The 27,884-nt window shown below is 25.0% G+C and overlaps 1 protein-coding gene across 2 annotated transcripts; it reads left to right on the forward strand.

The window, feature by feature from the left end:
• The first annotated feature begins 390 nt into the window (after positions 1-390).
• LOC129983891 (phosphatidylinositol-binding clathrin assembly protein LAP-like) lies at positions 391-27,884 on the forward strand. Of its 2 annotated transcripts, XM_056093583.1 has the most exons (19): positions 391-722; positions 4,827-4,969; positions 6,025-6,100; positions 6,735-6,837; positions 7,659-7,698; positions 9,707-9,763; positions 10,385-10,496; positions 11,776-11,882; positions 12,437-12,478; positions 13,261-13,337; positions 13,429-13,585; positions 15,188-15,232; positions 17,161-17,431; positions 18,983-19,075; positions 20,266-20,452; positions 22,373-22,490; positions 24,073-24,177; positions 24,255-24,447; positions 26,615-27,884. In XM_056093583.1, exons 1-18 carry the CDS (start codon positions 593-595, stop codon positions 24,441-24,443), a joined length of 2,052 nt encoding a protein of 683 aa, XP_055949558.1. In that variant the 5' UTR covers positions 391-592; the 3' UTR covers positions 24,444-24,447; positions 26,615-27,884. The 2 variants fall into 2 exon arrangements, with proteins under 2 accessions (XP_055949558.1, XP_055949559.1); XM_056093584.1 differs by lacking the exon at positions 15,188-15,232.

A 27,884-nucleotide genomic window follows, 5' to 3' on the forward strand; every position in this document is an offset into this window, starting at 1 on the left:
TTTCCTCATTCTCTTAAAAATAGGATTATGAAGCATAATGAATTCGTCATATATTTTTCTACCATCTTCAAAATTACATTAAGTTAAAAAAATTATTTTGAGTTGTCAATTTTCGAAGCAGAATTTGTTTCCTTCAGTTACTTTCATTTGACATTCATCGTATTGGTTTGGTTTCGTTTTCGTAACACTACAGAGCATTCTTGGGATATTGCTATTCAAAAGTTGTTAAAATATATTACGCAATTAAAAAACAACACTTTTTCAGAAATTAAATCTAATTTTAATTTTGAAAATTACTTTTTTTTTTTTTTTTTTTCAAAAAGCAGATTGCGCAAGATGTGGAATATCAGCTCTTTACTCTGAAATAATTTGTCATGTGGCATCATTGTTTTCAAAGAGGCAGAGTATTAATGCAAAAGTGAAAACAACATCTTGCGTTGCGAACGCTGGTCGTTGTCCCTGTCCTTCTGTGTTAAAACACTTTACATTTATTTATAAAATGGAAACTAATAACATTTATTGATTTTTACTTTATTTTTCCCCTTGTTTCTAAATTGTGAAGTAGTTAACACACTCTAAACATTGAGCTAACATGGCGGGACAAACTTTTCATGATAGACTTGTAGCTGCTAAGCACACTATTTATGGCCAAAACGTGGAAAAAGCCGTATGTAAAGCAACGACTGAAGAAATTATTGGACCTAAAAAGAAACACTTGGACTGTGAGTATATATTTTCATTTGAAAGTATTATGTATGATTTCCAAGATGCAAACCGACTAGTTATTTTGATTTTTTTTAGATTTGGTACTGAATTCATTATGATTATTGTTACATTTATTCCGTATTTTAATTAAATTAATTCGATTAAGAAAATCGCCCGCGAATTAAGGGAATTTATTCTTCATTAAAAGTATAACTTCTGATTGTAATATTCAAGCTTGAACTTTTATTTCCTTGTTAAACTAAATACAGTTCGCATGCGCTTGTTTTGGGTATTCATTTGTATCAGAGGGGTGTGTAAACATTTGGTGAAATTTTTGCGATGATTATAAATTTTTTATATTTTTACTGTTCATTAAAACTATTATTTTTCTTTTATTATATTCATTTCAATAATGCAATTTTATTAATATTTGTGGTAGAAATAAAATGAAATGTAGTTTACTTTCTTTCTGATCAACTGTATTCAAATACAGGGAATTAAACATTGAATTTATTAAAATGTTTTATTTCTTGTAAATTCAGTAAGAAATTACAAATGCAATTAAAGATTAATTTTATTTGTAATGATAGTGCTTATGGATTATACTTGATGTGTAAATAAATTTGGAGAAGATTTCTCTCTGAAAATTATTAACATTTTACAATTATTTCAGTAACCAATAATTATTTTTATTACTTCAGTATGTGATATTTATAATTTTATTTAACATGTCCAGCCATATTTCATGTCTTAGTTCAGGTGAATATTTTTGAATATGCTGCTAAATCTGTCTTAGACTTTTAAGCATTGTTTTTCATGAAGTTATCATGATCATAGACAATGGATTTTTTGAGTAACTCATAGTTGCTTAAAATTCTTGCTTGTGAATTTGTCTATATTAATGTGAAATTTTTCTGTTGAAATTAAGTAGTGTCTCGATAAGTCATATAATGTCATTAAACTACTTAATAGTTTATAAGTTCTCTTTTTTTTAAATTTTAAATCTCTTGATCCATTTGGATAAAATCGGAATTTGATAAGTACTTCCCATTATAAATTATTCTGAATACATATTTTTATATTCACAGCTAACAATTAAAAAAAATTGAATTTGTATTTATAACCTTGTATAATTCCAAATAAAAGGATTCTTATCAGTTGATTGATAGAATGCACTAAATGGTAGACGAAAAAGCTAACTTATCTTTGTTTCAAAACAATAAGAAAAATCGTGAATGTTTTTTTTTTAATGTTAGCATTATAGTAACAAAATACAGGTTAATTTCTATAATTTCCCTTTATGTTGTATGGCATATTATATTTTATTTGTATTTGTAAATATGCTCACATATGGGCATTTTTTAAAATAACAATTGTCAACTTAATTGCCATTTTTTCTAATAGTTTTTTATTACTATTATTATTGTTTGTTCAATTTGTATTCTACTAATTTACAGTAATTCGTGTGAAAATCGCATTTAAGAAACTCTTGAATTTGTCTCTGATTAGATATTTACTGTTATTAATTTATAACTATTAAAACTTTATATTTACTAGTCATTTGTATAAAATAAGCTTTTATAATGTAAGTGATATTTTATATATTTTTGAAGTATTTGTTGCAATTTTTAATTATTGTGAGATGCAATTTAGAATTTAGCCTCTCGTCTCACTTTATGCAAATTTGCTAGAAAAATATGAGATTCCTTTGAATCTGAATATTTTTTGAAATTGTTTTGCATATGTTATGCACACTCGCACAAAAATACCATCGCACTTCGTTTTGGCATTTTTGTTTGCAATGAAGTCAGAAAAGCTGTGTCATTTTGGAATATCTGGTAAATGCTATTAATATTGAACATTACCAGTATAAAACTAGCATTAATATGAGAACACAGAATATATTGATGGGAGTTTTAATAAGTGCATTAAATAATGATACAAAAATTTAACAAATTTGGGTGCCTTATACTCTGTTTAATTAAAAAAAAATTAATAAAATTGACTTTAAAGAAATCAATTTTTTAGTACAATTTAAAAATTAACTGTAAAATATGTTTGAATTTTTATCATTTTAAGCAAAATATTATATGTGTACTTACCTACTTTTACTCTCTACTTTACTTACCACCTACTTTTATGTATATTACATAATATGTCATTTATAATTTATCCTAAATGAAAAAGCCAGATAATTCCATAGTATATATGTAATTATAATTTATATTATAAATTCCTTTTTGTGTTTATTATATAGATTTTTTTTTCTTTTTTTTTAAAGTATACAAAATTTTAAAAATTATGTTTTTTTTTAAATTGACATTTTTTACATTTCATTATCTATATGCATTTTTCATATCAATTTTGATGTTGATATTCTTAATTTTATTTATAAAATAACATTGTCCAAACTTTGAAATATCTATTCACATGAAAAATACAGAGAGAGAGAAGGGGGGAAATAAAAGGTTTATTAAAATGCATTTAAATTACTTTCATAATGTAAGAACATGTAATTGAAATATTTTAGATATCATGTATTCCTACTTAAAGTAGTTATTATTAATGTTTTCCTCATTGTTAAAAAAATAAAAATGTAAATGGGAATAATTTAAGTTTGTTTCAAAAGAAAATATAGTGTTAATTTTTCCTTGTTCTTTTTCCATTCTCTCAGAGATGTTCAATAGCACAGATTGATTTATTTCTTCTGCATCCTAGGAATTATAATTCAATCTACTTTTAAATTCTGCATCCACAGTTGATGGAATTATGCAGTATTAGATAACATTTTACATTTGAAACATTAAATTTCTTTATTTAAGTTTAATTTTTAATTATTCACAAAGCAATCATTTTTCAAATTGAATATTTAATGGTTCTTTATAAAATAATAAGCATTAAAGTAAATTTTAATACTTAAAATACAAACATTTTTTTATAATCTGCTTGCCAAAGAACAAATATCCATTTTTTTACCATTTAGGGCACAGAAATTGATTTAATTTATATATATTACCAGTAATTATTTTTTTAATACTGATACATTTTGTTTTTTACTGTGTATTTATTTCATCAGAAATAAGGGGGAAAAAATGTCATAAGTGTTTTTATTTTTTCATCCATTTTAGATTAATTTATTTTCCTTTAAAAATATATAGAGCAACAGTTATGATATAGAAAATGAAGCTTTGTTTGGCATCATTATATGATAAAAAATTTTTAAAAAACAGAGTTACGTTTGCAGTAGTATTGCTTGATCAATTAAAAGAAAAGACTAATAATAATAAAAACATTAGTCTTATTTTGATAAGATGAGATTGTTATGATTGAATAAAAGAATTTTTTTACTTTGCTTTTGTGAAAGGAATTCTTTATATATATGTATATTTATATATATAATATAATGAAATTCAACTTTTTCTAGTACAGTTTATGTACTGTAAAAAAAAAAAAAAAAAAAAAAAAAAAAAAAAAAAACCCAATGTGAAATAAGTTTCAGTGTAATTATATTGTAATATATCATATGTGACATTCTAACATATTATTTTATGTGAAATGTTTTTCAGTGTTTAAATTTAGTACATGTTGATTTTCTGATTTTTTTTTAAAAGTATCTAAAAGCTTTTATATATAAATGTGGCGATACTGTACATTAGATTCAATAAAAGATTTTAAGCCCATCCTTCCCATTAATACTTGCAGTGGGGATTCTGGTCTGGGTTTACTCTGGTCTTGTTGTTACCCAGGCACTTTTTTATTATTGTTGTTGCCTTCAATAGCTATAGGTGGAGCTTGAAAATGAATTTAACAGGCATAGCATAATGGAAAATTCTATTTAAAAAAATTGAAGGGAAAAAAAAAAAAAAAAAAAAAAGAAATCAAAGTAATTTAGGATTTTTTTTTATTTATTTAGGAACAAACATATTTTATTTATACATTTGCCAAGCAACTTGTGCATTTATCATTTAATATTATAAATCTAAGCTTTCAAATTGAACTATCAGCATCTTGTTTAAAATTGATTGATTTGTAAAATGAATTGAATCATTATTATTTTTTGCTTAAAGGAATATTATAAAAATATATTTTAATATGGAATTGATCTCATCTTTACCTTTCAGACTTGATCCACTGTACAAATGAACCTAATGTGTCAGTCCCAGAATTGTGCAACTTCCTCATTCAAAGAACCCAACAATCATCCTGGGTGATGGTTTTTAAATCTCTAATAACGGCTCATCATTTGATGTGTTATGGCAATGAGGTAAACTTTTATATATTTTATTAATCTAGTTAATATTCATTTATAAAGTAGATAGTTACAGTTCAAAATGACGAGTCTCTGATTTTGCAGTGATAAAATCATAATGTCATGCAAAGAATGAATTGATTTGAAAGGAGTAATAGAGAACTAACTACTTTTAAAACACTAGAAACGAGATCCTTGAGTCCCTTCAACGAGCTTAAGGATATCTGTTTTTACCATTTCTTGTAAAGCTTTACAGATGTGGTGATACTATATGATATAACAATAAAACTACTTACAATGCCAAATCCTTTAGATTTTATGTACAGAAATATATTACTTGTGCCTATTCTTAAACAAAATAGAAGAGATTTTAGTCAGTATCTGTAATTACCTATAAGCAAACAGCTATAATATAGGAAAAGGAAAGATAATATAGGATAAGACTATTATGTGGGAGAGGTAGACTATAATAAAGAAAGATAAATATGGGAATTTATTAACTATTTACAGACTTTGGGGTGGATTGGGTCTTGCCATAAAGAAAAGTATAAACATGACTGTATTTTCTTTTCAATATGTACAAATATAGTAATATTTGATGTGAATTCATTAAAAGTTACTGGCTGATTTTCTAGTGTATTTTTTCCAAAAATAATAGTAATAGAATTATTAATTTTTAAAAAAACCAAACCTAAATATCTGGACAGTTTGCATCTGAGGCATTTCGAGTTTTAACATGTATGTTTGCTGTACAATGAAATCATCTTGGCTTGTGTTTCTTAGAATTGAGCATTACCTAATACTTATGCTACTCATTTTATTATTTTTAATTGTGCCAGGCGGGTTAGTTTTTTAAAATTATAATTGTTTTTAATTTAGAAATTAAAACAGTTCACATTAGGACATTCCAAATAAAACATGTATTTTTGCATATTTTTTATTTTTTTTTAATGTTGGTGCACTTTTTGCTAAATTTTATTATAGATATTAGATAAATCAGTTTATAATTGCATTTTCTAAAATTAAACTGTGATTTTAAAAAGTATTATTATGCTTAAAATATATTGCAGAGGTTTATTCAGTGCATGGCAACGTCCAGTTGTTCGTTTCATCTTAGTAATTTTGTGGATAGAAATGCACCACAAGGTATGATATCTTTAAATCATTTAGCAAATAATAATTATTCTTTATGTAAAATCATTATTTATATCATTAATTTGTAAAATTTATGAATGCTACAGAATCAGTAGATCATATGGAAAATAGGATGCAGAGATATTTTTCTAACCTTATGTATAGGCAGTCTGATCTGATAAGATCTAATATTTATCTTAATGCAGATGAGTATGTGTATTCCTGAATGGTGCTGTATAAGCCTGGCTGTTTAACTTGGAGTCACCGACTTTAATACAATTTTACTTCAGAAAGTAAAAATGTGCACCTTAGAATAATTTTTCAAAAAATTGGAATTAAAAAAATATTTTACATAAAATTTTTTACACTGTTCTAAAATTAAACAATTCTCTTTTTATTAATACTGACTTTAATGTATACTAATATTACTTTGCTCTTAATTTTTTCCAAGTATATGCATTTTCCACATAATTACTTTTAAATCTTAATATCTGAATTAATCTTAGAAAGTCAGTAAAGCTGTAACAGATATTGTTTTTATTTGAAATTAGCATTTGTTTTATAATAATCTTTTCCCCTGCTTAATAGTGAAATTTTCTGCGCTAATGAGCAAAGAATTTTATACATGAATATTTTTATTTTTTAGGTTATGACATGTCTACTTTTGTAAGAAGATATGCTAAATATTTAAATGTAAAAGCATCTACTTATAGAATCATGGGTGCAGATTTTTGTAAAATGAAGCGAGGGTATGTTTTTCTTTCTTTTTATATACATTCTTATCTTCATTTTTTTAATACAGAGAATATTTTTGCTTTTATCTTTATATATATTTTGCAAAGGAGTCATAAGAAAAAATTTCATTGTACAGTTTGTCTTAAGCAAACAAAAAAAAAAAAAAAAAAAAAAACCCAAAAAACCTTATTTGAATGTTTAAAAGTTAAAATTACTCCTACCACCCCACATACACAAAAGAAGGACCTGTTTATATCTGATTTTGCAAGAAAATAAATATTTTTCATAGTATCTTTTAAATTGGCAAATCAACAAATTTTGTAAGCTTACAATTGAGGATTAATTTTCCAAATATCAGTATTTTATTGACTGATCTTAAATGCAAGGATTGTTATGTTACAATATCCATATACTTGTATCTTATTTTATACAATAGGTTGATTCCTTGATTTCGCTTTGCTGTGAAAATTCTTAATAAGAATAATTCTTGTATTAACAATGCTTGAGTTAGGTAATCAAAGTTCTTTTAATGTCATTGTAATTGTGATTTAATATCTTTAGTACTATTTATTATTCGATGATATTTCATATAATGATAAAAAAGATAAAATACAGTAATTTTATTTTTTTAAATTACTTATATTCTTGGTCGGATATGTTTTGTGCCTAATTTTCAACTTTGTACCTAGTCTAGCATTATTTTGGAACTAATTTTTAGAAACAAAATTTTGGTATGCTTTTTCCATGGAAATTTTCGTTAAAACTGAAATGTAATAATTTTAAATGTACAAAAATAATAAATAACATTTTAACATAAAATGGTTTTAATTTTTAGGAAAGAGGAAGGTGTTTTGAGGAACATGAATACAGAATCAGTAAGTTGTTTTAATTTTTGTTTAGCTTCTGTAATTATTTAGTGATACATATAATTTGAAGCTTTTAACTTTTTGTAATTTGATAAGTGATTTTGTCTTCAACCATCTTAAACCTTAATTAATCAGCAAGTTGCTAAATGCTCACTTTATTTTTAAACAGTTCTTATGTCTCACTTTTCATTTGTGGACCCTAGTGAGCTTTGATACTATAGAGATCTAGTTTCAAAACTGAATTCCACGACTGTTTAAGCAGGCCTTGTACTCATTAAAATCATTAGGATCTAATGTCCTCTTGTTGGTTTGAAATGCAAGAGGAGTTTTGCTTCAAAATGTGATACAAATATAGTAAAAATTCATTTTTTTAATAATGTAGCCTTTAAAGGGCATTATATTATTAAAAAAAATTTAAAATTTATTACATCTAAATAATTTCCCAGTCTTTAATTTTTTATAAGGTAGTGGGGCGATGTATATGTTGAAGAACTTGAGTATTCTCTGAAACCCTTCCACAAATTACACATATTTTAATTTCTTTTTTACCTCAAGAATATAAAATTGCTACCTAATCTATCCCATGAATATCTTTCTTCCAACAGTTTTGCTCTGTTTAATTCAGGTACATCATTTTATAAAAATATATTTGGTTTAAAAAAATTATATTTTCCAATTATTTTTATTTTATTATGCTGTAATATATATAAATATTAATGTTGTTTAAAAAATTTTTTACAATTTATATTATTTTTTAAAAATATATAAAGCTTTATCTGAATTAATAATTCAATAAAAAAAAAAAGCTAAATCATTTTCTAATCTAAAAGTAACTGATCCACAAATTCAAATGTTGTTCTGGCGAACAGACAAACCAACATTTGAATTCTGGCTAATAGACTTCAGATATTGATGACCATTTTATCTTGCATCTTCAAAGTGGTTTGAAATGAGGCATTTTCTAAATGCTTGATTTTGTTTTAAATATATTCATTGAATCTTAAAATCTTCTTTTGTAACAAACATTTACTCAATCATTTTCTTGCATTGCATGTAAAAAGAATTTTATCATCTAATAAGACATTAATTTAAGATTTTTTTTAAGATATTCTAATTAATATTAAATGATGCTGTATTTTTTTAAACATAAGAAACATTGAAATATTGAATTTTGTGGTAAAATAAACAGTTTTAAAAAAAGTCTTAAAAAAGATAGAACTAATACTGCCCTACACCCCTTGAAAGGGCAAATTCTCTAAGCTCTTGATTTTGATTTAATATATTTAAGATGTATAAAATAAACTTTCACTGTGAATAAACTAATTTTTTTTTTGCATTTAATAACAAATTTTAAAATTTTAGGAATATTTATCAGTTTTAATCTAAAGAAAATATGCATGTAAAATTGAATAATCTGCTTTTAAACTGCATCTTAAAAAAACTGCATTTAGAAATTCATATTATTCTAATGTTTGCATTTTTTATAAACTGTTTAATGATTTATTTTCTTGGTCACTGAAGTAGTATTCTTCTGATACTAATACTTGTTCTTTAAGAAAATTGGAATACATTCCATTTTCGTGTAACATTAATATTCCTGTATAGTTTTCCATATAAGGATGTATTCATAGATATTCTTCAAATAACTTGAATTTGCTATTAATTGTGTTGTTTTTAATACAGTTTTATGAATCAACTAATAATTAATGCAGTTTATAATGAATCAACCATATTACAGAAGGATTGACATTTGAATATTTTTTTAATTAAATTGGCACAAGATTATTAACTTAAAATTGTGTTTATCATAATTTATCCCATAATATTCAATGAATAACATTTTTGGTGAAAGAATTACAAAATCTGTTTTCTTAGAAAGACTGATAATTATTAAATCAAGTAACAGATATTGATTATTATTGTGTGGTATAAGATAATGGTCTTTATAATTTTACGGTATCGCAGCTGCTTTATTAAACTTTTAGTGTAGTCTCATATGTCTTTTTCTCTATTTTAGTTATTAAAAACTCTGCCTATCCTTCACGAACAGTTAGATGCTTTGATTGACTTTGATGTAAGTTTTTTTCTTTTCAAAATATTGTGTAATTATTCTTTTATATAAATATTACTTTTTTTTATGCTTAGTTTATTTTATTTAAAATAAGAATTTATAGTGAATTTGTAATTAGTTTGAATGAGAAAATATACTTAATATACAAACAAATTATTTATATAAATGGGCTTTCTATTATTCCTTTTGGTTTTTAAATAATTTATTGAATATTGCATGCATGTGTTAAACTTGAGCAAATATATGCCAGAGACTTTTAATGGAACTGTGTAAGTGTACTGACTTTTGTATTATCAGTAATAAGAGTGTCAATTTTTAATGATTTTTTTATGTAAACTTTTCTTTCCTACTACTGAAATTTATATCAAATATTTGATTTTATCCCATCTTCAATCTGTAAAATTTAAATCATTCTGTAATGGTTAATCTAGATGAGCATTTTTATGTGACTTGTCCTAAAGTATGAGGTTTTTGTTAATACAAGTATTCTACTATTCTATTCAGAATTTATGTAAATATTTGAAGTATATATTGGATGTTTTTATGGATTAATAGTTAAGTCTCGCAGAAATTTGGCATAGTTTCTATTTTTAGCATTGTAAAAATTGTTGAATTTTTTTCTAGTGCAATCCTGATGATTTAACAAATGGAGTTATGAACTCTTGCTTTGTATTATTGTATCGAGATCTTATCCAATTATTTGCTGCTTATAATGATGGCATTATCAATCTATTTGGTAATTATAGTTTTATTTCATTTTAATTGCATATATTGTTTACCTGCATCTCATTATAATATTGCAATTCCAACTTCAATTCATACTTAAAATATTGTATTTATTATGTAGCAAATAATGAAATGAATTGGCAATTTTTTATTTTTTGTAACTGAATATGAGCTTGGTTATGTTTAACCATATGCAAATCTTTTGTATATCAGTGATTTTATTATTTTATATTGAACTTAAAGGTATAGATACTGAATTATGATGAATTGAAATAAGTAATAGGTTAAATATTGAATTTCAATAAGTTAAATATTGAAAGGCCTTTATTCTGGAAATAAAATTTTGAAGAATTGTATAGAATTATCGATCGAGGGGAATTTATAATTATTTTTCATATTGAAATACATTATATTATCAAAGAAAAATGTCAACAAAACTATGAATAGTATAATACTATTTTTATTTCATAGAGAAATTGTTTTTCATTGCTAGATTTATTATCCATTGTATTTAATATTTAAATATTTAAGTTTTTTATTTTTAAAAATTTTTGTCAATCTGGAAATTTTATTAATTTTGTTCTTTTATTCAACTAAATTTTATATTGATTACTTAATGCTATTAAAATTGTTCCTGGAATTATTCTTACTGAATTCAATTGTTGGAAAGTATCTTTTACTAGTAATTCAACACAATTTGTAGATACCATATTTGATATTTATGAGATTATGATTAAATCTTGAAATGAATTAAAGCACTTCAACAAATCTTGCAAGGCCTTTAATTGAATTTCTATACAATATTTTTCTTTTAAATTTTTCAATAGAGTAGTTCTCTACTTAATAATTCAATGATTATTGAAAACTGGTCTTTTTTAAGGGTGCATATACTTTTTTTGAGTTTGCAGCAATTGATTTAAAATGCATAAATTAAGAATTTGTAAATTCTATGAAGCAATTATGTAGCAAATAACAATTTTAGAGATATACAAAAAAAAAAAAAAAAAAAAAAAATGCAAATATTATTTTTTTTTACATATAAATAATTTCAAATGCTAGAACTTTCTTTGTAAACATTTACTAAATTCTGTGTTTGAAATCAATTACAGTTTTCATAAATTTTATTTTGAGATATTAATTACTCTATGAAATAGACAAATGAGAGAATAGAGAATTTTTTTCCCATTTCATTCAAGGTAAAATCTATTTATTTGTCACTAGTTTATGATGCTTTTGGTTCATAATTAGATTATTTTGAAATTAATTTTTCTACATTTACATTTCTATAGAAAAATATTTTACCATGAATAAGAAACATTGCAAAGAGGCCTTAGACATATACAAAAAATTTATTGTTGCAATGGATAAAGTGTCAGATTTCTTAAAAGTGGCAGAAGTAAGTATTCCTTACTATATGAAATTAGATTTGATATCAGTTGAAAACATTATTTTGTTTGAAATTATCTTGAGAACTGGCTTAAATTTCTTTTAATAATACATTTTTTTAGATGAATAGTATTCAATATTTTTAGGTGCAACATTTTTATTTTGTTGAATTATTTGTGAAATATGCAAGTATTCAATAGTTGAGTTTGAGTTTTCTACTGTAATACTGATTCAAATAAATAATTGGTAGAACCATGTAATGTGGCTTTTTTTTCCTGAAAAGTTTTATTTAAAAAAATATCATAATTTAAAAAATAAAGTTTCTTAAGACATAAATTAATTAAAAATTATTGAGTGATTTCATTATAAGACATGATAATTTTTTCTAATTTTAATTATAATATTTTGAAGGATAATTTTTCTCTATTTTATCAAGGCATGTTTTTACTTTGCAATAATGGTATACATTCAAATACATATATTAATGCTTACTATTGAAGTTTTAATTGCCTAAAACCTTAAAAGATTTTTTAATAATCAAAATTCCTTATTTAATTTTTATAGAGTGTAGGTATTGACAAAGGGAGCATACCTGACTTAACAAAAGTGAGTTTTATTTTTATTATTCTGATTTTGAATTTTATGTGCTGACTCTATTAATATTTTTCTGTCTGTAATAGCATTCTAAAGATACTTATTTAAACAAATTAAATATATTAACATATATTTAGTTTAATGCATTAATAAAATAAATTGTTTCATAAAAAAATCTAATCCAGTTTCACTGTTCATGTTTTAAAATGTGACAATCGACTTTCAGTTTGTCTGGTGTGACAACAGAACGTTTATTACTGAACTCAAAAAATTTGGTAATAATTTGACAAAGTAATCAGTCTGATAAATAATCAACATTTTATCTCTTGAAATTCAAAAATATATGCATATACCTACATGAGTTTTATTATCCTTTTTTTTTATTGTGATTTTTATTTTGGATGCAGATTTTGTGCTTGATTTTTTTTTTTTTTTTTAAGTATTTTTTAAAAAAAAATTATGTGGAAACATAGTTTTTATTATCTTTTATTCTTTTTGCATGTGCTTAGTGAAAGCTGAATTGCTTTCAAAGTCTGCTGTAATTTTTAGATCGTTTTGTGTGTTGATGCTGCCAGATAAGATAACATATCTTGTTTAATAAAGATAATTTTTATTGTGGAATTTTTTTCCGTTTGTAATGTAGCTATATTTCTCGGTTCATAAAATATAATTAGGTTTATTTTACACAGATATTAATTGAAATTTTGGAAGATGTTTATGAATCTTGGAACTTAATTTTAAAGTATTTTACTCAACTAGACACAGCTGTTGATATTGCATCAAATTCTTTATAGGCTCCCTGTAGTCTTTTAGAAGAAATGGAAAATCATTTGACATTTTTGGAAGGGAAAAAAGCCCAGACAACTTCAAGGTATTTTTTGTTGTTTTTTTTGTTTATTATTCTAGTGAAATAAGGCCTTTTTCTGTGTAAACCAGGAGTTGATTTTCTTTCTCAAATTTAGGACAACTTCGATTCAATCAGCTGTATCGGCTTTGAATTCAACTGGTTCAGCATTTACAAATAGTATTACTAGTGCTCATGAATTGAATGGCTTAACAGTTGATGAAAGTATGCGAAGAGCTGTTGAAGAAGAAGCTGCTATAATGAATCAGCTAAAGGTTTTAAATCATTTGATCTGAATTTCATACTCATGATGATTATTATTTTTTTGAAAATTGTTGCTGTTTCTTCTGAGGCGTAGCATTTTTGTTTGCTTTTATTTGTAATGCATAATTTTATTTCAGAAATATTTTTTCAACATTCTTTTACTCAAAGAAATCTATTGGATTTTATAAAATCTGAATAATATAGAAATAACAAATGAGTGTTTATTTAATTTTTAATTATATTATTTAAAAAATATATTAATTTTTTAATATTAAAATAACAAAATGAATGTTTCTAGTTTTGTGCATTTGTCATTTTTAAAAAGATATTTCCTGTTTTAAATTTATTATATAAGATAAAAATTTTTAAACTTTGTATTAAAAAGTGTAGTAAACTCAATCACTATGTGTGATTGAATTTTGTATAATTTGGGTCTAATATAGTTGCTTATTAATATCAAATTAATACAGTAGAAATTGTTGACTTAAATTTTTTTCCCTTTAAAAAATGCATTGCTTGAAATATAAAATTTTATGTAGTAGTTGTATGCAAATATTGACATGAAATTAGTATTTTAAAAAGTACACTGTTCATCAGATTAAGTTCTGAACATTAAAATTTTTTTTTTATTTAAAGTTTTTAAATTTGAAATGTACTTTAATTTCTGGAGATTTTGTCAAATTTAAATTTAATAATAATAAAAGCAAAGTTAGTTTTCCTGTCATTTATTTTTTAAAATTTGTATGTAATTTATGAAAATATCATATATAATATAAATAAGACATGGGTATTTCAGCCTTTCTGTTTAAAATACAATTTTTTTTTTCTGCTATCAAATGTTTCATTAAACATTTCACATTTCTAATTTAATGTTCAGCTGCTATATCAACATGTGGTTCAAAATAGGCTTTGGTTAAAGTTCGTTTACATTTGAACATTGCATATGTTTTTGAGAAAACATGAGATTTTGGAAAAAGCAAGTTTGCTTGCTCTGTACGATTTCATGAAATCTTTATTCTGAAAAAAGCACTGCTTACTTTCAATGGTCTAAATTTTTTACAATTTTTTATTTTTTATTTTAATACATTTGTTTTCTACTGAGATAGAATTGTAATATTGTGTAAAGGTAATATTGGCCCAAAACTGCATGTGGTAATTTTTTTTAAGTTTTAAAAAAAATCATTTTTTTGTAGATATTTTAATTTTATACATTGTAATTTTTGTTGAATAATATGTTATTATGGTTTGAAATAATTATTATATTACTAGACTTTAATAATAAGACTGTTTTATAGAATTTCAATGCAACTTGAATGCTAATTTCTTAAATATATATAAGGTAAAGGCAGACTGTTTTGCTAGGGTTACTAACAGCTTTGTTACAAATAAGCAGTTGCTTATAGCTAATTACGTACTAACATTGTTTATCATTTTTATTGTTATGGCTTATTTACTATCCTGCTTCATATTTACTAACATTGCATGTGTTTTATTAATTATAATTTTAATTGCTTTAGCTTGATTTTCTGTCATTTAAGAGCATGTTTTTATAAATGGTTCTTTTGGCTGTCTGCATGCTTTTTAGAAATAAATGCTTTTTCTTCTTACTGTAGTCATATGAAGAGGTGGCTTCTTTAAGTATAGATTGGGAAACAATGGTTAGTAGATTGCATTTTGTTTTGATGTTTATTTGCTTTGCATATAATACTAAAATGATTTAATTTTGCATGTATTGTTAAAAAGTAAGCTTAAAAAGAAATGAATGATATTTTAAGACTAATGAATTCAATGTTTGAAATTTTTTCTAAGTGGTTTTATTTTAAAACGATAACAAAAAGCATGTATTTTTAAATTAGTAATAAAGTGAGTAATTATTCAGCCTTGTTTTAGTGTTTTTATGATTTAAATTCTTTTAAATTATGTGTATCGGTTTTCATTGCAGTATTTTCGAAAAGTTGGAATTTTATACAATTTCATGATTTTGGTAAATAATGGTGTAGTTTTCAACCATAACAGTTTGAAATTATTATCCATATTTATGTAAAATACTTTACTTTTCTAAGTATCAATTAAAATTATTTTATTTCATTATTTTTTTAATTAATGTATGATTTTCTTACTTAATATATAATTTCATATTCAAATAGTTCAATAAGTAAATGTAATTTTTGAATTTCATTTTGAACAATGAAATTAGTAATATAAAATATTCTTTGGATATATTAGGTAATTCTGTTACTTTTCTTTGAATTCATTAAGTGAAACAATGGTGTAATCAGAAAGTTATAAAACTTTAGTTATATGTACAAATTGTATTTTTCTTCTGTCGAATTATTTCAGATTGTTGAGAATGGTATGTAGTCTCTTTAAACAAAAAAGTTTAATTACTACTTTCCATTCCTTAATATTTGTAACTCTGCAAGACACAATATTTGTAAAATAGAATCTTTACCCCATTTCTATAGAAAATGATGCTTATTAAAGGATTAAGTGTAGAAATGAAAGTGTTTTGATTTTAAAATTGCCAGGGAAAATTCATTAGAATTTGTCTAACTTAATAAATTTACTTTTTTTTTTTTTTTTTATGTGGTGAAGCATTTAAGAGAATATTTATGCTTACCAACTTTCTGTAAGTGTGCATGTTTCTGAATCATGTGAATTAGTGTATTATGTTAATATTTTCAGTTTCAGTTGTCTTTTTATTATGTATGTATTTAACTTGCTTTATAGTATTCCCAGCCGTATTTTAGATCTATTTCACCTGTTCAAATAAGAAATGATTCAGTAAGCTATTCTTACGTATTACTTTCTGCTTAAGACTGTTTTTGTTTCTAAATTAAAATATATATATAAATTGATATTTTTCAATTCCTACTATTAGCTCACACTCTCCCTATATATATTTATATATCTTGCTTAAATTTTCATTCGTTAATAAAATACTTTTTATTTATCCGCCCAAGTTCAAACACGTTTTTTAAATTTGTAATGGATGACACTTGATGTTAATAGTTTTTTCAAATATTAATTCATTAATTAAGTTGAAATAATTTTTAATACTTTAAATAGTTTTAGCAGTTTGCAATGAGAATTGAAATAAACAGGCAGTAGCTCAATTGTTAAAATGCAAGGGTTTTAGTATTTTTCATGTTAAGGTGAAGAATGCATGTTCAATTCTTGCGAAAATCAATAATTTTTTATACTTATTTTTTAATACTTAATAATTTTTTTGATAATTATTTAATAAAAAGTAACTAAAATAAAATTTGCCTTTGTTGACCTAAGTAGGAATTGAATTAAAAAATTTTTTATATTACTTGTTTTTATAAAGTACTATCTCAGATTAAATTTAGTGCAAAGATCTTTTTTGTTAACTGATGAAACTTTTTACCTTGCTTATCTATAAAAAAAAGTTTAATAGAAAATAATATTGAATTTTAAGTTTTTCAAAATTGTGAAAGTTATTAATAAAATTTCCTTTGTTTTTAAAATTATTCATAATATAGAATTTTTTTATAAAATGAAAGAAAATTAAATTTATTGTAGCAAGTGAAAAAAAATTGCATTCACTTACTTTTTCATAAAGGAACAAAGATTAAAAGAATTAGCCACCAAACCAGTTGAATCCAGTCGAAAAGTACCGAGTCCCATACCACCACCTTCTGTTTCATCCTCTGTATCTTTGAGTCCACCAACTAAACCTAAAGAGACTGCTGCTGTTGCTGAAACAACACCAGCTAAGCCAACATCTAACAATGCTGCTGATTTGATGTCTCTTAATACAACCTCGGGTGAAACTTTTCTAAGAGGTCAAGCTGCTTTTCCTCAGGTGCCTTTTACAAATATGGGAATGGATGGTAAGTTGATTGTTTTTCATAGAATTTGCTTGAATTAAATTATCAGTTTAATCATATTCCAGTAATTTTGGTTGGATATATTTATTGCACACCTTTCCAAACAGTAATTTAAAATTGAATCTTGTAATATATTTGAAAATTTAGCTAGCAAAAACTAACAATTTTAGGTTAAAAGTGAGGAGGTTCTAGGGGTTGAGAAATATTCTTGATATTGTTTTGGATGAGTTAGGATCTTCATCCAAAGTCCTTTAACCCACCAATCAACAAATTATTTTTGTCTCATAATTTTCTGGGTTATGAGCTTTTAATAGGGGCAAATAACATTTTTATTGTTTAATAAAACTTTTATATTCTAGAATTTTTACCCTATAAGTTAAATATATATATTCTTTATTTGAGATGAGCATGAGAAAAAGGTGAAATGTTGGTTTATACAAATAAAAGATCGTTGGTTTAGACAATGTAAAGATTGATCTCATATATAATCATCAGTGTTAAAACAGAGGCATTTATTGTGTATTGTTAATATTATTATAACTTTTTAAAAATAAATGAGTGTTAATAATTTTTATATTATATGTTAGAATCTGATAGATCATATTGCAAACTTTTATTTTTAGCAGATCTGCATGCATGAAAAACAGCCACTAATTATAAAAGGAAAATCACTCATCTTTATAAACTTTGCACTTATCCAAAAACGGGTATAATTTATAAAAATTAATTATTAATAATCCTTGTAATGTTTCTTCTTTTCTGAATAGGAGTTCATTCACTCAGATTATATATTTTATCACAATGTTATTATCTTTTTAGTATCTGCATTATTTTAAGGTTATATTGTTCAAAAACAATAAAAAAAAAATCAAGGCTATATAAAAGTTGCACTTTCTGAAAATGAAAATCTATTTTATTATGTTTTTATATGAGGAAAAAAGATTTATTTCTTCATTAATAGCTCATTAAATATTTTGTTTGAATCATTAGAATCTATTATCCTACACTATAAAACTTTTATTAACTTTAAAAATTATCCAAAGATGATTAGAATTTTTTTTTTCTTTCTACAATTCATATATTCCTTTCCTTTCTGAATTGCAATGGTGTATATTTTTCATGAATTGAAACCAATATTGTAACAAAATGAATTGTAACACAACCAAGTGAGCCTTCTGTTTAAAATTTCTGAATATTTTAATGGTATTAATAAAATATGAAGAAAAATTGATTTATGTATTTAAAAGAATGCCAATAATACTAGTGAAAAATTTGCAAAATTCTTTACATAATGAAAATTTGTAATTTGTTTTAAATTTACATTGTTTTTTCTGTATTTTTAAATTTTTAACATAAACTGAAACTTGTTTTATAAACTGAAGGCATAATATTTTAAAATCTTTTAATTCTATTTTAAAAATTTCAATTATATTTTTCTACATGAAAGAAGAAATCAACATTTTTTTCTTTTCTTTTTGGTGGAAGAAACTGAAAACACTTTACTTTTCAAATATGCATGAATTTTTTCAATTCACTTTAATGTATAATTTGCAGGTGTTAGGCAGGGTTTTCCACCTGAATATGTTGGAGATGTTTCTTTCAATACAGCTTTTCCTGTTGTTCCCCAACCAACTGATACTGGAGCTCGTAAGTTTATTTTGTCAATATTTAAAATTAGTTTTGAGCTTATAAATATTTGTTTAATATGCATGTTTATTAAAGATTCAAATGTTAATTCAAATAAAAAAAATTATTAAATAATTATTTACAGTGTCCCTTTTTGGAAAAATTTTTTAATGTGATTTCTTTATATCTATAAGTGAAATATTTTAATTTTCACTTTCCAGTTTCAGAATGTAAATGTCTTTTAGATAATTATCACGATTTTTTTTTATATATTTATAATTTTGAAGATATTGTTTCTATTGTGCTTTAGGGTATTATAGATGCTTTCCTTTATTCATAAAATTTAAATAATCGTCTATCAAAACTCTTGAAATATATTAAATTGAAATGAATTAATATAAAAATAAATTTATATACTTTTATGATCTCGGAATAAAATTTATTGGACCAAATTTCTGATTTTCTATTAGGTTTATCAAACAGTTAATCTCCCATATGTATTTGAGTGCGACATGCATATGCATAGCATTTTCTGCCTTTGGGTTATAGCTAAAAGAAATCCAAAAATTCCTTCTTAAACTGTCTTTATTGTAAAACTGGAAAGTACTTCTTCTGAAAATGTTGGAATATAAAATGGTAGATATTGGACTATATTTAGAAATACCTGTTCTCCTTTCTATGAAAAATAAATCTATCTATTGCATATGTCATAATGCTACGAGACAAAAACGTAAGACTATCTACGAAGTAGTTGGAAGTACAATAATTTAGTGCTTAATTGAAAATGTTAAATGTTAAAATTCTTGTGGTTTTCTGTTAAAACATATTCCTGCTTGTAAACAAAGATGTAATAAAAAGTAAGAAAGAAGGGGGGAAGGCTATACTTCACCATTACTCACAAAGGAAAGCCACAAAAGATTGCAAATTTATTTTCCAAATTTAATCTGATTATAATATATTAACATTTTATTTGACTGTATTTTGAAATTAATGAAGTTCATTCTTCTTATCTTTTCCTGAAATTTAAAATTGAAACATGCATGGAATAAACAATATCATAATAAAATAAATCTTTCAGGTTGTATTTTTATTTTAAAAATTTGATTTCCAACCAATTTATCTAATCTTTAACTCTATGAAGAACTCCATGCCAATTACTTTTCATATTAAATTTGTGTTATTAACTAATTAATTTGTATAATTTTTTTAAGCATTTGATCCATTTGGAGAAGTATTGCAACCAAAATCCTCGGTTAGTCCAACTTCAACTCCAGTTCCTGACGAGAGTGAATCTAAGTCATCACCGACATCTGCCAAACTCATATCATCCGATTTGGATTCTAGCTTACAGACTCTAGTCCAGAATCTAGATATTAATGGACCAAAGAAACCTGTCAAGTAATTGAGACTTAAATTTAACCTTGAGACTCTTCATAATATTGCATTCTTGTAATTGCTGTAGAAAATAGTTTTAAGTTTGTTTTGTGTTAACTGTTAATATTTATAAATTTTGATCATTTCAGTTAATTTTTAAAAGTATTTTTGCATATGTAATTAATTTCCTTACAAGATTTATTTTTGTTATGTTTTTGCAATATTCAGTTGCAGTGAGATTCTTCAAAAGTTGTCTAGGTTGTAGCATTTAACTTGTTAAAAGAAATTAGTACAGCTTATTAAAAGAAATTGACATTCTGATGTTTCATTGTTCTCTACCATAAAAATGTATTTTGTTTAAGGAGACATTTTGAGGATACACTGTACTTCTAAATAATAAATGAATGAAATGAAGAACTTGTTATACAAAATAATTTGTATATAATAACATTTGGAATAACTTTATAATAACATTTGGAATAAATATAAAGTATGTACTTAAACCACATTAATTGTATTATTAATGCAAACACATGTATTAATTAACTGGAAACTGTTTTGTGAAAGATCAAATTATAGGTTGTATAATATATGCAACTTCCCTATATTTTAGTGTTTTAATCATGTGTAAATACATATTTTTCACGTCCTTTAATGACTGGCAAGGCATATATGCCTTGTATATGTGTGTGTATATATATAAGCCTGTGTAACTGTCAAAGGGCTTTTAACATTTAAATTTTATATATATGTGATGAATTAATTTTTGAACTGGTAATAATTATATTCCATAACTCATCATCTCAACTTGTTTTGATCATTTTTTTCAACATAAATTAATGCTGTTATCAGGATTAGAAACATCACAGTAATATCTTTTAGTAGTAGAATAGCTCTGATGCAATCTAAATTAATATTCTGATTCAATAATATCACCCAACTCTCCATGTAGATAGCATAAATTATAACTTTTCATTTGTACAGTTTTTATTTTTGAGACAGTTATATCCTTTTGATTCTTTTTCTCATCATAAATTCATTTGGTTATTACAACCACAATTTTTAATGGTATCTTTACATGCTTGAGGAAGTGATAATTTTTCATTAAATACTGTGGAATCTGTTCAACATGATCTTGATTTGTAGTTTCTGTTATAAAAATATAATTTGCAAGTTGTTTAATGAAAGACTTTTCACTGTTGTTAATTCTAGAACTGTAACCCTTTGTTTATTGCATTTTAATATGTGTGTATTTAAAAAGTATTTGAATTTGCCTTTGTAAATTTTCTCCCTCCCTTGTCATTTTCATCACTTTTCATTTATTCTTAAATCCATACAAAAATGAAATTAACTTTTTGTTTCTTAATATATCATCTAGAATGCTGCTAAACCTAATAAATGAAATTAAATGATGCTCATGTATGAATTTCATTTATTAGCTAACTACATTTTATACTATGAATTTTAAAAAGTATGATCATCAGACATTAGGTATGATAGATGTAAAAATTCTACTTTGAACAACATTACTTGCATTTCATCCAAGTTTTTATTCCTTTTCCTTTCTGTATTTAACTAAGCTGAAATTGCCTTTTGAAATTTGGTATACTTATTAGTACTTTGAGGATTATACTGTGTCATGATAGTCATCTGACCAAGTTTCAAATTATGAGATCAACCTTATAATAGCCACCATATTGTTTGAATAAGATATTAATCTAATTGAAGTAACAAAATTGGCTGTGATGTTTTATTGTCAGTATAAATAAGCTGAAATTTGGTTTTATTTTTATATTTAATTTGATGTTATTAGAACTTGCTTTATCTTTAAAAAAAAAAAATAAAACTCTTGTGTCAAGCATTTAATTGCTTTGGCTCTTTCATTGGTATGTGACAATGCATTTTTATGACATGATCGGAATATCATGCTTTCTAAATTTTTAGACCCGGTGGTCATCAATGGGGATCTCCAAAAACTTCATCTCGGACAGGAGGAGCGAATTGGAGCCCAGCTTCTGCACCTGGCTCAAATTTTGCTGTACCCCAGGCTGTACCTCCTATGGTAAGATATTGATCAATGAACTTTTAAGTGCTTGAATGGGTTTTTGACTGATAGTTATTTGGTATATGTATAGTCAGTAACTTTTCAGGGTGACAGTATGAAAAAATAAACTACCAATCCACAGATGAATATATTTTTATTATCTGCAGATAATAGTAATTACATAAAATAAAAAAAAATCTTTTTTATATGCAATTTTATTACATACAATATAGTTAATTGATATTTTAAACTAAGCTCTGTTTAGATATACTAATTATTCTTAAATGCACTAGTTCAGTGTTTCTTCCGTCTGATGGCTGTGATGAATCAATTTTTTTTTCTTTCTCTTTTTCTTTTTTTCCCTCCTCTTTCCCTAAGATGCCATTTGTAAAACAACAACAAGTACTTTTTGAAATGTAATCAGTACTTTTCGTATAGTTTAGGTACTGGATTATTTAGTATCTTGAAGTAAAAAAGTATCAAAAGTGATTATAAAAGAATATTAGGTCAGTTAAATTCATCTTATTTATAAAAAATGTAAACAAATTTTGATAAATATAACAAATAGTAAATTGATGAGCTTGTTCACCACATATTTTCTTTTAGTTTTGAATTAAATATATCAGCAACTTCCAAAAATCTGGTTTTCCATCGATAGGTGTCAAATGTAATTAAAATTCTTTAAGCTTGAACATTTTGAGCATATTTGTCTTTTATTAACAAATAGTGCTTGATTTATTCCATTCTGCTGCTCTGTATCTCTCAATAACTGACAAAATTGACACTCTAGGTGTTACAGTATATAATTTGAAGATCACTAGATTAGTATCATATTTGGGAATATTTGATTGATAGTGATTGTAGTGTAACTTTGCTTTTCTGTCTATTAGATTTGTCTGATTATAATTTTTGTTTCTTAACCCTTAAGCCCTTTTTATCCCATTATACAATTTTTATGTATTCATAATTCTGTGATAATTTATGTGTATGTTTCAATGAAAAATTTTATTGATATTATTAGTATAAAATTTTATATTATAAAATCACTTATTAATGAATTTAGAACATAGTTTAACTTTGTAACTTATACTTTGGATGGTGTAAAGTTTTTAATATGATATCTTAATTTAATATGCAATTATTCCATGTTGCAGTTTTTAAAGTATAATTGATAGCATATTTTTGATCACACATGTATTTAAGCATGCATTTTAAAATTCAATTAAGTTATTCAAATTTAAATAAAAAACTGAATCAGTGGGCTATTAATTAGTGTAGTATGGAAGTTGAGTAAAACATTCAAGATATTAGTAATAATTCATGTGTAAGTTTAAGTATGTCTATAAATTTAATAAAATATTTTTTAAACAGCAGGTGAAAATACTAAATCTCTATTTCCACAATTCTAATAATTAATAACTAAATAATATGTTGCATATTTTCCTTAATGTTATTGCCTTCATGAGTCATTCTGCTATATTTTTGTTATTATGGCAAAGGAAAAGAAAAACTCCTGATTTCTTTTTTTAATTTAAATGGATTGAATGTTCTTACCTGTGACAATTTATTAAAAGATGACATTTCTAAAATTTCCTTTTAGGGTGTAGGAGTTTCTCAAGGCATGGTTGGCATGGTGAATGTGCCTGGATATGGCTATCAGCCTGCTATTTTACCAACTACAATGATGGCTCAACAGCCTTATAGGGTAAGCATCTCAAAGATGCTGAGTTGTTAGATGTTATGACAGTTTTTAAAATTTTTAAGACTCTATTCTTTTTATAGATGCCTGCTGTGTGGCCTACAGGTGTTCCAGTGTATGCTGGTCAACAGCCACAAATGGTTCACCCGCAAATGCAGGCACAAGTGATGTATGGAACACCATCACCTCAGCATACTGTGATACAGGGGACTCCCACAGCTGGTTCTGTGGCAGGCCGTCCTCCTTCAAATGATCCTTTTGGAGTATTGTGAAGAGGTAAGCATGCTGCTGATTTTTTAAAAATTAAATCCTTAGTATAATTTATAATCATTCAATATCTTTAAGTTAAAAGAAAAATATCAAAAGTGACTACAAAAGAATATTCTGGATCTCAATGGTTATATTAACAAAATGAGGAAGCACTGTAATGGTTGATGAATCATTAAAAAAAATTAGCTCTATAACATTGCAGGCTTTTTAATGACTGTTACAAAATTTTTTGAAAAGGACTGCTAGATTCTTATTTTTTTTTTGGAACATGTCTGGCATTAACAAAATTGAGTTATAATTTGTATGCTTTAAAGAGCAATCACTTTTTGTGTTTTAACATTAATAAGGAATTTGTAATTTCAACTGGATCTTTATTTCATTTTCTTGAGCTATGAGGAAACATTTGCTAAAAAAAAGGCAGATTCTTTGAGACTCATGACTGATAAGAGCTTTCATTTCTGGAAATATAACTTTTTTCTTTATATTGATGAAATTATAATACACCATTTATCAATTTTTTTAATAGCACTACAATGAATAATAATTTATGTGTGGGATGTATATTTCTTTTTTGAGTTTACAATAAAATCACACCTTAAACTTCTTAATTAACTGCCAACTATAAGGTATCTTGTAGTAAGTGTCTACCAAAGCTACCAGTTACGAGTTCTCGTATTGTGAACCCAGAACAAAATCTTCTATGACTGACAGTGAGAATGGGTTAATTTCTTAATTCATCATTAAATGCTTTAACAAAACAAATAAAAATGATTTAAGTAAATTGCAAATTTTTTTTAATGGAAATCATTTTATGCATTGGTTTATTACGATATAACTCACTGAAAAAATTGCAAATGTCAGTGCTTTGTATCATAATAGTAAGTCAAGTAACCTAATCATATTTTTTGCAAACCTGTCTTGTAATTATTCTCATACAAAAATTGGAATTATTTCCTTGCTATTCTTTAAAAAGCTTTCATTGTAGCTTTTTTAAAGAATAGTGTGGAATCTATTAAAAAAAGGGTCTAAAATTATTTCTCATGTTTCATATAAATCTTCTAATTTCGTGCATCTTTTTTAAATGTAGAAATTCACATACTTCGCATGAATGTCTTTTGAAAAAAATTGTTTCTTGTTCATAACTTTAGACTAATACTTTACTACATATAGCTTATTAATCCTATTTATTGTTTTAGTTCATATTTTTAATACATCTTAAACAGTGTTTGCCAAACTCTCATTATGTAGTGGACATTTTTTTGCAGTTTACCCATAAAATAGCTATGAATTAGTTCGATAATTCATAGAAAATTATTTGTCATTTCCTGCATTCTAATAACATTATGCTCAAAATAAGTCTAATCATTTCCCATTTTAGATACATTAACTTTAAACTATACAAAGTATGTATAACTGTATTCTAGCCTAAAATAACCATGTGCTATCATCTGAGTATAGAATTGTGCAAAAACTGTGAATGAACTGTTAAGGTAGTCAGTTTCAGTTAGGCAGATTTAATGATTTTGTTTAAAATTCCCTCTACATATATTAACAACTAAATTAAAAGCTCTAAAATATTTTTTTTTTGAAAATTAATTGTATCCAATTGCTTGAATTAAAAAAAAAACCCATAAAGATTGAAAATATAATAGACTAGTTTCTAAGTATGTATAATATTTTGTGGTTAAATTCAAGAATAAAATTAATATTTTAGTAAGAAATTTTTACAACATCAAAATATAAATATTCTTGAATTTCACTCCTCAGTAATTTAGCAATTCTTAAAATGTCTGTCATTAACAGCATGTCAGATTTTCTTATTATCTTGCTGTTATATAGAATTCGTTTTTTTAAGCTAAATTGCTGTCACCATGCTCATGTAATTAAGCTTCTTGTATTGTGCATAACTTATTAGGATAGGAAAAAGAATCCATTTACTTCCAATATTTAATGCTAAAGGCACTGAGATCAATTTTTAATGATATTGTATATGCACTTTACTATAGTTAAGCAATTACTTCAGCAACTTTCTTCATTAAAACATGATGCCAATTCTATAAATCCCAGTTGCATAAAATTTGATAATGAATGTAGCTAAATTATCATATATTTTTTTAATATAAAGCATGCTTTTATTTGCTAGTTTATTATATAATTTTTTTCCCTCCTTTAGAAACATACTAGTCTAAAGAAGTTGGTGGATCTGCTGTTGGTACTTTATTGCTCTACGCTGATTATACTTGGGTGGAAATCAGACACCAATAATAATTTATAAACAGAGCGTGGTGCTACTGTTCCATTATTCTTTTCCGTGTACTTCAAATTCTTTCAAGAGTACTTAACCTATTTATTGGCTAGAGTACTGACATAATTTATTTTGATGTTGACTAACACATATTTGGTTAGTTCAGTCCTACAGCAAAATTGTTTTGCGAATAAAATATCATGACATGTGAATAAAAGGGATATTAATATCATCCATTTTTAGATAAATTTTTTTATTTAGATATCTTTGAAAACTCGAGTGATTGTTTCAAAAATTCTATAATGTCTATATTTTTGACTGCTGCTTATTTACAATGTTATGCATCAAGACGCTTGTTGATTTTTTCGTCTCATGTTGTTAATTAGGGAATAAAGATTTTACATAAACTCTATGAACATAAGTACTTATATATACATATATTGCAATAATGTGTTGGTTGTACTACTATGTATTGTGTACCTGAGTTCAAATATTTTCCATGTGTATAGTTCTTAGAACTTTTATTATTAGTATTTTTATTAAAGTAATCAAAATGTGTAAATTACTTGTACTCAATGTAATCATATCATTGCAGTACATCTGTATGAAACGGTATTATAATGAAAATATTTTATGGATAAATTAGAAGACCCACATTTTAAATTAATGATGTAATCCTATTTTCCAACAATGTATCCCATCCAACTATTTTTAACCCTTTTTGTCTCATGTTCATGATTTTCGAACTTAGTGCCATTCACCCATTGAACTCAACATAAATAAGAAGTGTATTATACATGTAAAAAATGTTCTTAAGCAATACAGAGTTGTTGCTGTTAGAAATACAAGGGTCGCTACACATGGTCACTCTCAATACTGTCTGGTATGTACAGCCATAGTTATAGTTGACGTAATGTTGTCACATTTTTTTGTTTACTTTATTGTTTTTTTATTAGTTTATTTAATAGTGAAATATTTTATGTTGGCTTATTTTGAAAGAGATAAGAAAAAAACAAGCATAGTTTTTTCCTTCCTTCCATTATTATCGAGCTGAAATCATTTAGCACATTCCATATTTAGACTACTGAAAGTTTGTTACTGAATGCTGCTATATGCAAACTATGATGTTTACATTTCAGCTTTGTTGATATTGCACTAATGGGTTGAAGATAAATAAAAATATTGTTTATTCTTTTCA

This window comes from Argiope bruennichi, chromosome 9, assembly GCF_947563725.1.
Source record: "Argiope bruennichi chromosome 9, qqArgBrue1.1, whole genome shotgun sequence".
Classification (NCBI taxonomy): domain Eukaryota; kingdom Metazoa; phylum Arthropoda; class Arachnida; order Araneae; family Araneidae; genus Argiope; species Argiope bruennichi.

What these genes read in the sequence shown, in the direction of transcription:
- LOC129983891 (XM_056093583.1), top strand. Translation starts at nt 593, where the DNA reads ATGGCGGGACAAACTTTTCATGATAGACTTGTAGCTGCTAAGCACACT. An exon ending in TGGCATTATCAATCTATTTG is followed by an intron (nt 10,497 to 11,775) that starts GTAATTATAGTT and finishes ACATTTCTATAG; the next exon opens with AAAAATATTTTACCATGAAT. An exon ending in GCATACCTGACTTAACAAAA is followed by an intron (nt 12,479 to 13,260) that starts GTGAGTTTTATT and finishes AATTCTTTATAG; the next exon opens with GCTCCCTGTAGTCTTTTAGA.